Here is a 9,701-nt window from a genome sequence, read left to right on the forward strand (position 1 = left end):
GCGGCGCTGCCTCCCCGCGGCGGCCACACAAAGGGAGGCAGCGGCCTCCTGGCTTCGGCCCGCCGCCCCGCCTGCGCGCCCCGGCGCCGCGCGCCGCTCACCCAGCCGGCTCCGCTCCGCCTCCGACAGCCGCGGCCGCACTCGCCCTCCGCCGCCCGCCCCGCCACCGCTGCTGCCGCCGCCGTCGGTGCCGCCGCCGCTCCGGACCGCCGAGCCCGCCGCTGCCGCAAAGCCCGCCCGGCCGCCAAACGCGCCGAGCCCGCGCGACACCTCCGGCGAGGAAGGGGCGCTTCGCTTTACGGCAGCGCCCGCCGGCGGGAGGAGGAAGGAGCGCGGCCTTCCACGTGGGGCCGCGGCCGAGCGAGGGCCGGCGGCGCCATGAAGCGGCCCAGTGAGCGGCGGGACGGGGCGGCGGGAGCGGGGGCACCGGTGGGGGCGGGCCTCGGGCAATATCGCCGGCGAGCGCTCTGAGGCGAGGGAACGGCGAGGGCGGGCGGCGGCCCGGGACCGGGGGAATGGCGGCGGGCTGGGGGGGGGCGGGGGGAGCGGCCGCCCGTGGCCGAGCGAACGGTGGCGGCCCGGGCTCAGGGAACGGCGGCGGCGGGCGGCGATGGGTGCTCGGCCGCTTCCCCCGGCGGGCTGGCCCCGGGAGGCGGGCGGGCGGCGGGGAGCCGGCGCTGAGGGGCGCGGTGCCTTGCAGAGCTGAGGAAAGCCAGCAAGAGGCTGACCTGCCACAAGCGCTACAAGATCCAGAAGAAGGTGAGTCCCGGCGGGGGATGGGGGAAGATGGGGGCCCTGGCCTGTCTGTTGCTGATTAAAGCTCCATGCTAACTAGTTTAACGCTAAAAACATTTTTTTATATATTACTACAGAAACATGTTGTACGTATACACAGTAAGGATGTTATATTGAATGTTAAGGAGTCTGGACTGTAGTGAGGAATTTGCTTTCCAGTTACGATTGGCTGAAGGATGATGTAGAAGGGAGTGCAGATTTTTTACATCATTACATTTTGCATTGTTTTGGGCTGGTACGTTCAAGTGTAGCTTTACGATGAGACATTATGCAATCGAAACGCTTCAATCTAAAGTCAGAAACTTTTTTACTCTGTATTTGTAAATAGGAGGGATACATCCTTTTTTTTTTTGCCTTAGACTGAGAAAATATTCTTGCTTCTGTCTTCAGATCCGAGAACACCACCGAAAAGTCAGGAAGGAGGCCAAAAAACGTGGACACAAAAAACGCAAGAAGGATCCTGGTGTTCCCAGTGCTGCACCATTTAAGGAGGAGCTTCTACGGGAAGCAGAGCAAAGAAAGCAGAGGGTAAAATACAATTTGTGGTAAAGAGGACAGGAACTGAGACCATTCCTGTCTTCAAGGAAGCTTTCTGTGTACGCGTGTGCACATGTGCATGCCCAGGGGTGCAATCATGGTAGGTTGTAAGTGGTCCTAGTAGACATGTACTTTGGAAAAATAATATATTTATTTCCAGCATTATGCAGTGTGTAACAATTTGCTTTTTTTACTTTTAACCTTCATTTCATCACTGTGTGTATAAACATGCTGGAAGTGTCATTTTTAATGTAATCAGAACTGCCTGTGATGATGAAATACATAGACGTTCCATCAGAAAGCTAAAAGTTAAGCCTTGGCATTATGTGATTATACAGAAGATAAGGATCTGCTGTCTGCAGTGTGGAGTAATGCGCCATGAGAGCAGCACCCTTATCAGTTGTAACGTTGCTGCACGGCTGTTATTTTGGGGTCTAGCTAATGGATGTATTGCCTCTGGTTTTGAGGCAATTGAAGGCAACAATATTCTTTTCAGGGTAGGGCACAAAAATAAGTTCCCAGTGTCACTTGGACAGTCATGACTTCTAAATAAGCTGTCTCCGGAACTTTGGTCAGAAATAAGTAAATGGGGAGAAAGAACAGTCTTCTTACCACCTTCAAATGTGTTTTATCTGGCTTGGGTTTTTGTTTGCAATCAGCTTGAAGAACTAAAACAAAAGCAGAAGCTCAACAGACAGAAAGAACATGAAAAGAAGAGGAAGCTTGAAGCTAAAAAGAATGCAGCCAAAATCAAGGAAAAAGCAGAGGGAAAGGTTGGTGTCTGGTACGATTTTGATTCTTTGAAGCTTTTAGAAGCAATAAAAGTCATCCTGAAACTACATCTTCTTGAGCAGTATGTTACGTGTTACATTTTCATGCTGTATATGCACGCAAGTATAATACGCTAATTCTCAGTTAAGTCATTCCCTTTCATTTCTATTTGCATTCAGGAATCCTCTGGCAAATCTAAAGCAAAGACTAACAAACTGCTGGATAAAAATTCAAAGAAATCATTTTGCAGGGAGCTCAAGAAGGTGAGACATTTCAACTATTCTTATATAATTTGATGAGAGTCAGCAGTGAGACCACTTGTTATTTTCCTTTTTTGCATGACTGCAGCTGCTAGAGAGTATAAGGGTTGCTTGTGATAAACTTCAACGCTGAAGTAAGGTTTTTACAATGGAAACTGTGAGGGTTTCAGTCTTGTCTGGTGTGAGCTACTGAGACATCCAGCACTTTGAGGCATTAGACTTCTTTGGCCAATGTCAGTACATACTGAGTGATCAGAGAGCTCTTGTAGTAATGAGATACTAGTGTCTAAGGATTTCTTGCCTTTGGAGGAAAAAGATGAAAAATGCTTCAGCTTTCTGGTTTGTAGTTCAGAAGAAAGGAGTTCAAACAAGAACAGTCTGACAAAACCTCACCAGTCATTCTGTGAAATTCAACAGTAACTGTTGTAAGCCACAGCTATTCCAGAGTTGTCATCTGTCAAATGGTCTGCCATGTCTGATTTGAGAGTCTTCTCTCTTTTCTCTAACCTAGGTGATTGAGGCCTCAGATGTGGTTCTAGAGGTTTTAGATGCAAGAGATCCAATGGGCTGCCGGTGTCCTCAACTGGAGCAAGCTGTAACTTGCTCTGGAGGAGACAAAAAGCTACTGTTGGTTCTGAACAAAATTGGTAAGCACAGGTTTTCTTGAAGTGTTACTTGGTCAATGTGTGGTTCTGTGGTAGGTGAGCAATGAAGAAGATTTTAAAGGAATCTGAGATTCCGTTGAAGACATAAGATCCAACTCTGAGCTCGCTGCCCTACTGAAGGGGTCACGTTTCCTCCACCTAGTTTGCTGAGAAAACACCACAGACAGGTAAACGCACATTAGCCCCTTTCTTCTGCAATAAATTCTGAGGACATTGGCCAGTTTCAGCCAAATTTGACAGAAGTTAAAGATGTTACAATTTTTAACATTTTTGTGAACGTAGGTGAGTAGGCAGAGGTTACAATGCTGCTCCTCACTGAGGCAATGGTTGAGTTAAAGATCAGCAAATCAATGCAATAGTTGTATCAAAATTTGGCTTTGGGAAGTACTTTCTCTCTTCTGTTGCTATATGAAAGAATCCACACAAAAGCAGGTGAAACCAGCTAAAAAGGCTGGAGATTACTGGGTTGGCAGCAGCAAAAAAAGAAAAGGAAATAGTAAGCGTGACAGCAAGAGCAAAGGGAACTTTGTATTAGAATAGCCTTTGCAGGGATGATGGGATAATCCTTCACAGAACATCACTCTCTGTACCTTACAAAGTCTCCTAGCAAGACCCCAGCATTAAAAACCTGATACAGGGGCCAAAAATGTAATTATGGTATGTTCTGCTTGAGGCAGAAAATAAAGACTAAAACTTGCACAACTGGGTGCCTTTGGGGAACATGCCCAGAACTTTACCCAAACATACATTTGTCATAAAGAAGCATACTAAATGGACAAAATACAGCCTGGTTCCTGATTCCACATTAGATTCCCTCTCCACATGGTGATATTTCAGATTCACAGGAGTGAAAGGACTGTGTTGTTTTTTTTTTTCCAGATTTAGTGCCAAAGGAGAATTTAGAAAAATGGTTGAATTATTTGAAGAAGGAGTTTCCAACTGTTGCTTTTAAATCGGCAACGCTGATGAAGGACAGGACTATGGTAAGAGCACTATAGGCTGTCTCATGACTAAGTCGTACATGGTTGCAGTCATACATGTTGAAAAATGTTGAGAAACAAGAACTCTTGTTCTTTAAAATTCCTTTTCCCCTTGTTTGATTATACTGCTGTGACTGATGGACATGCCTTTGCACTTTGACTAAGCTTTGTCATACTGTGGGGGAATCCTTGCTGTTGAAATACATATTGTTATTTGTGCCCAGGACGCTGGGCTAGAGTAAAAGCAAGTTTTTTTGGGTTTTGGTTTTTTTTTTATTGTAGGAAGGACAGTGAGGGGAGGAAGATAAGGAATTTTTCAGCACAGGATGGTTGCACCAGTTACATCTGAATTGTTTTGTAGGTAAAGTGGTGCAGGCTATACTACTGCATTCATCCTGACTGTGGCTATCAATAAAGGTAGCACCTGACATTATTTCATGAAGAGTATAAAGGGGTTAGCTCCCTGTGTCCTAGTCTCAACTCTTGTAAGAAGCTTGTTTGAGTCGTACGTGTATCGATACATAATGTTTCACACGTCTTAACCCTGATAACAGCATAGTGAACTAGACCCTCCTGCAAAATGGTGCAGAAACTGCAACACAGAGAGCAAGTTTTGAAATCCTTCAAAAAATTGAAGCCTCTTGAGTGAATTTGCAGATTTAAGGATTCTACTATCTAAACGTACATGGTTATTTTATGGTCGCACAACAAATCTGCAACACAGCCTGAACTGAAATCACAAGCCCTTATAAGTCAGTTCACATTCCTTTTTCTTTTAGTAGTTGATGGCTGCCTTACTAATAGAGGATACAAGTTGGAAACATTACAGTAGATAAATAAATCTAAGCATACATATTTATCTTCATAAATAGCTCCTGACCATTGGGGGGGTTTTGCCTTTGAATCCTGTAGCAGGAACACTCCACAAAAAGACGTGCTCGTGTTGATTTATCAAGAACCACTGAATGTTTTGGAAGCAAATGCCTTTTGAAACTTCTTCAAGAGCACGGCAAGACTCAGAACAAAGCCATTCAGGTTGGGGTAGTAGGTAAGCGTTTGGAGAGGCAGGAGGAATTTCCTTCTCCTCCCATAAAGCGTTTGTTATCCTGTATTGCAAATTGGGTAGAACAACTAACACATTACTTTCTTTTGGGCTTTCTAGTCATTGTTCTTACTTTCATCTAAGACTCACTATTGTAGTACGTCAGTTGATGGCGATCTATGTTGCACTTACATGCACGTAGCGTATGTGATCTGTAGAAGACACATTGTGTGACGCCTTAGCTGATTCACCAGCTTAGGGAAACGAGAAGCAGGTTACATACCGTGCAGCTTGCACTGCCTTCCTCTGATAAAGATTTGTGGTGTTACATTCAGTGATGTCTTCCATGTCCCTTTTATTATCAGTGTGAGAAATGAGGATACAGACTTTGTCTTACTTCTGTCATGAAGACTTCAGATCCAACTCTGATCTCACACTGAAGACGTACTTTACCAAAGACACCTGGAAGAAGCAGTTTTGATCAGTGTTACATAGGCTGAATTTTCTTATTTAACTTAAAAGGATTTATGTGGTTTTCTTCAGGTTTCCCTAACGTAGGAAAGAGCAGCATAATCAACAGTCTTAAAGGAGTTCGTGCTTGCAATGTTGGCCTAACACGAGGTGTTACCAAGTAAGCCGAGTCTGACAAAAGCTGTTCGTTTCCCTGTTTGTTGTTGTGTTCTGATTACCTTGAGTTGGTTGGTTGTGTACAGTTTCCGTCCATTAAGGGCAAAGCATGCCCCTGTGTGCAGTTTTAAATGCACGTTTCAATTTGCCAGGATGAAAGGTACTGTTCTGCGTGATGCAAGCTGTCACGAGAGAATACAGTGTATAAACTTGCTCTTTTTGCACATTTAGATTTCTGTCCTATGCAAAGCATATGATGAGAAAGCACTGAAACTGACTCTGTATGAAGTGCATTCAGTCCAACGCTGAGCTTTGTGTCTCGCATCCCTCACCATTACCAGTCCTTTGCTAGTTGATTTATCTTTGTCTGCTCACAGTGCATTTCTCTCTGAATAGGTCCATGCAAATTGTGCACATTGATAAACAGACAAAGATGTTAGACAGTCCAAGTATAATTGCAGATCGTTCCAACAGTGCCCTGGCTCTGGCCTTGAGAAGTATCATAGACACTGAAGAATCAGGCTCAGCAGATGTGCTTGAAGGAATAGATGCCATTCTAAATCACTGCAGTAAACAGCAGGTGAGCTCCATCTTTTTCCACATCTTTCACTGCATTTGACTTCTCTGTAGGTTTCTTAGGCCAATAACCAAAGTTCGTTTCACTTCAACTAGTTCTGGTAGCTTTTGCACTGCTTTCCCCTAACGGTTGAGTGGCAAACTTTGGCTATTGTATCCAACACCAAGTGTGATCTTTCATCCTTACAAATGGAAGGCAGAAACAGCATGCCAGGATCCTGTCAGCCAGAGTCTGTTTTCCCAATAACTTTTCTGATTTTTAAAAAACCCTGCTTTTAAGATCTCATCACAGTATCACAGAGTGAAAAATGAAGATACTCAGACTGCTTCCTATTATTACAGTGAAGACCTCAGATCCAACTCTGATTTCACTCTAATTTCAAGTAGATTAACCTAAGCCTAATTTCCATTCAGTTCTGTGATAACTTGTTTTTTCACAAATCAGTGCACTGTCTCTATACGCCCACTAGTATGGGTGAATGGCAGACGAATTTGTTGATGAAGCAGGCATTTTGCTTTGTAATGTTTACTCCCACATGCAAGAGAAAAACGGCTCTTCACATACTTGTTCGTCCTCACTGTAACCCAATTTGATTTGCTTTTTTTTATTCCTAAAACTAAGAGAAAAGTGGGTATCTTTTTCTGAATGCACCATTTTCTTTTGCACTAGGTAATGATGCACTACAGTATCCCAGATTTCAGGAACACTGAAGAGTTTTTAACTTTACTTGCTCAGAAAAGGGGTATGCTGAAAAAGGGTGGTGTTCCTGACTTAGAGAATATAGCTAAATTACTGCTTTGTGACTGGACAGGGTACGTACGCTATGAATTTTGCTTTATGCTGCTAACCTTTTCCACATTGTTAATCCAGCACAGCTGAAGCTCTGAGTCCTGAGAAATACTTAGAAAGGAGAGGCTGCTTTCCCCTCCCCGCCTTTCCCTTCTTTCTCGCATTTTACTTGGGTAAAGAGAGCTGGATTGGCTAACAGATTTAGAGAACACCATCCATGGATAATTTTCTAAAGTAGTAAGGGATACATAGAGAGAGTCAAAATGTGTTGCACACTACTCTATAGCCAGTTTGCTGACTTCTGCTATAACTCTGTTGGGGGAATTTGCCTCCCTCTCAAATACTGAGTCCATGTAGTCCTCTTCTATAGACAAGAAAGGATATGGCAAGTTTTTGTGGAAATTTATAGTGGTTCCTGTATTCTGAGGGTGGGAATAAATGTAACTCAGCAATTGAGTGCAACTATTTCCCTTGCTCAAGTGATTCAGCTGCTTTTACAGCTCATGATTTTACGGGCAGATAATTCGTAGTGACAAAGTATGCCATTTCTTTTTTGTCTCAGGAGTGGGCTATCCACTTAATACTGTTATTGACAACTTCAGAGTCAAATTTAAATAGCTATTTAACTGCTGTTAAACAGATGATAATAAATGAGTAGTTAGGTTGAGGAGTTTGAGAGGTTTGTGCTTTGGGTTTTATTTTTAAATACAGTGATGTAACTATGTTATCTTTGGTTGTTTTTTAATGCTGATATTTTATTTTCCCAGAGCTAAAATAAGCTACCACTCACAACCTCCAGCATCTCAGAGACCGCCACCATATCTTACAGAAGACAAAATAGCTGAAATACAGGAGTGCTTTAATTTAAAGAACCTAGAAGAAGAAAACACCACCACTGTTCAAGGTAGGACTGTAACTATAATGCACTGCTACCATTAAGAATGGTAGTAGTTTTAATGGGAGATTTTGAAAGGAAGTCCTCCTGTGGTTTATATGATGGCTTTGCCAATACGCAGTGAATATGAACCTTTTAAGAAAGAAATGGATTCTGATGTAACAGACAGTGCATCTGTGTGCTGTCTTAACACAAATTACCCCTGCTAGTTCTTAGTTTCTGCTCATCTGACCTAACCCTCCCTAAATAGGGAACAGAGGAAAAGAATGTTGAAGAGCACATAAACGCAGGCCAACAAAATACATTTTGCTCAGTGCAATCTATGCTCAAATCCAAATCTTTCAGCTCCTGGCAGTCTTCTGTAGATGCCTCAGGGAAAGCTATTCTCAGGGAATTGTCCTTTGTTCTACCTGCTTATATGGGAGTGGTATTGTGGAAGGGAGGGGGCAGGACTGTCTTTCTAGCCCTGACCTAAAATGGCTCTCCTCCCAGGGGGCAGGCATTACATCTGGTACTGTCTTAACAGGGAGTTAACAGACACTTGCTATGTTTTTCTCAGCTTTAAAATACCCCAGTCCAGCAAGTAGCATCATTTTCCAGTCAGCTGGTATGGCAAATGGGATAATAGAGGAAAATAAAGTGATAGAGGTAGCATCGGAGTGGGAAAACTTGGAAACAAGCGAGGAGGAGGAGGAGGAGGAAGAAGAGGAGGACTTCACGGAAAGTGATGATGATCAAGACGATGTAGAAGAAGAAGAAAAGGATGTCAAACAGGTAAATCAGGGTTTCATTAGGCTTTTTCTACCTGCTTAGATCCTGACACCAAGTATCCAGTCGATATCTTGCTGTAAACTAAGAATGTGTAGGCCCTGTGGAACCACCAGGAGTAATCAAAAAAGTCTTTCTCCTGCAGATAAGGGTTGGGCTTTTTGCTTAATTAAGGAAACAACATTGTCCTAACTCATTTCTAAGGCAGTGTGTTCCTGACCAACTATACAAGGGGATATTCACACTATCATCAGTCTCTTACATTTTATTTGCGTGGGAGACTTCATTAGTGATGTCTGAATAAACACATAATATGTCTGTCCTCTCTGACTTGTAGGAAGGCAAAGTTCAGGTCACCAGGAAAGCAAAGCTTGGAAAACGACAAACAAGTCCTACAAATTCGGAAGAGCAGATAGCAGGTCTGTATGAAAAACCCTGGCTTGAAGGATAGTCTCTAGTACTCTAGCACTTGCATTGGTTTCACTAACATATCATTTTCTTTTCTCAGAAAGCAAACATTCCAACTCACTATCATTCAGCTTGGATAAGACAGCAGATGAAGATGATGCTTATGATTTTAATACAGACTATGTGTAATGAATTACATGTGAAGACGCGGTTAGGAGACTCTTACTACTGGCTTTCGGAACAGTCATGAAGACTTGTGTTGCAGCAGAAATTGGAGGAATGCCACGTACCAGAGCTGCTGCAAAGATTCGCAATTATTACTCTGTCAAATAATGTATATAATACTGTATCTCCCTTGATTGATCCAGATATTATACAAGTTTAGGAAACTGACTGTATTCAGCTTTAAGTCCTAAACTTTATTTCCTGTATTTTAAAAAAAAGTGCATTTTAAAAGACTCCTAATAGACTAAGTTAGACCGTTCACTTTGCCTTATAAAAAGATGTTTTGAAAGGATAAACCCTTTGTCTTTTTCTTTGAAAAGCAATGGTAAATGGTTAATTCTAGTCATGTTCAAGCAATTAAA

At 43.1% G+C, this 9,701-nt stretch overlaps 2 protein-coding genes and 4 non-coding genes across 20 annotated transcripts in view; 5 read left to right on the plus strand and 1 right to left on the minus strand.

The window, feature by feature from the left end:
- Positions 1-232, minus strand: part of PBRM1 (polybromo 1) — a 70,760-nt gene extending 70,528 nt beyond the window's left edge. For 11 of the 13 annotated variants that reach the window (XM_087744551.1, XM_087744536.1, XM_087744554.1 and 8 more), the window contains exon 1: positions 102-228. The gene's annotated coding sequence lies outside the window, so the exon portion shown is untranslated. Of the gene's footprint in view, positions 1-101 lie in introns of all 13 variants that reach the window. The other 2 variants (XM_087744537.1, XM_087744541.1) reach the window with 2 other exon arrangements.
- On the plus strand, positions 233-9,635 carry GNL3 (G protein nucleolar 3). Of its 3 annotated transcripts, XM_087744573.1 has the most exons (16): positions 233-391; positions 701-759; positions 1,186-1,323; positions 1,992-2,105; positions 2,283-2,366; positions 2,875-3,010; positions 3,227-3,310; positions 3,908-4,011; positions 4,921-5,056; positions 5,594-5,681; positions 6,074-6,257; positions 6,924-7,066; positions 7,811-7,947; positions 8,498-8,712; positions 9,044-9,125; positions 9,215-9,635. In XM_087744573.1, exons 1-16 carry the CDS (start codon positions 379-381, stop codon positions 9,301-9,303), a joined length of 1,806 nt encoding a protein of 601 aa, XP_087600699.1. In that variant the 5' UTR covers positions 233-378; the 3' UTR covers positions 9,304-9,635. The 3 variants fall into 3 exon arrangements, with proteins under 3 accessions (XP_087600699.1, XP_087600697.1, XP_087600698.1); XM_087744571.1 differs by lacking the exon at positions 3,227-3,310; XM_087744572.1 differs by lacking the exon at positions 3,227-3,310 and having other exon boundaries at positions 6,152-6,257.
- Positions 3,067-3,139, plus strand: LOC148050141 (small nucleolar RNA SNORD19). The gene has a single exon (XR_015701736.1). It is a non-coding gene; the product is annotated as a small nucleolar RNA SNORD19 (small nucleolar RNA).
- Positions 5,419-5,492, plus strand: LOC148050142 (small nucleolar RNA SNORD19). The gene has a single exon (XR_015701737.1). It is a non-coding gene; the product is annotated as a small nucleolar RNA SNORD19 (small nucleolar RNA).
- On the plus strand, positions 5,919-5,996 carry LOC148050143 (small nucleolar RNA SNORD69). Its single transcript, XR_015701739.1, has one exon. It is a non-coding gene; the product is annotated as a small nucleolar RNA SNORD69 (small nucleolar RNA).
- LOC148050144 (small nucleolar RNA SNORD19) lies at positions 6,557-6,632 on the plus strand. The gene has a single exon (XR_015701738.1). It is a non-coding gene; the product is annotated as a small nucleolar RNA SNORD19 (small nucleolar RNA).
- Positions 9,636-9,701: the final 66 nt, after the last annotated feature.

This window comes from Nipponia nippon, unplaced genomic scaffold (assembly GCF_047370975.1).
Source record: "Nipponia nippon isolate SJK-2023a ecotype South Korea unplaced genomic scaffold, ASM4737097v1 scaffold_9, whole genome shotgun sequence".
NCBI lineage: Eukaryota > Metazoa > Chordata > Aves > Pelecaniformes > Threskiornithidae > Nipponia > Nipponia nippon.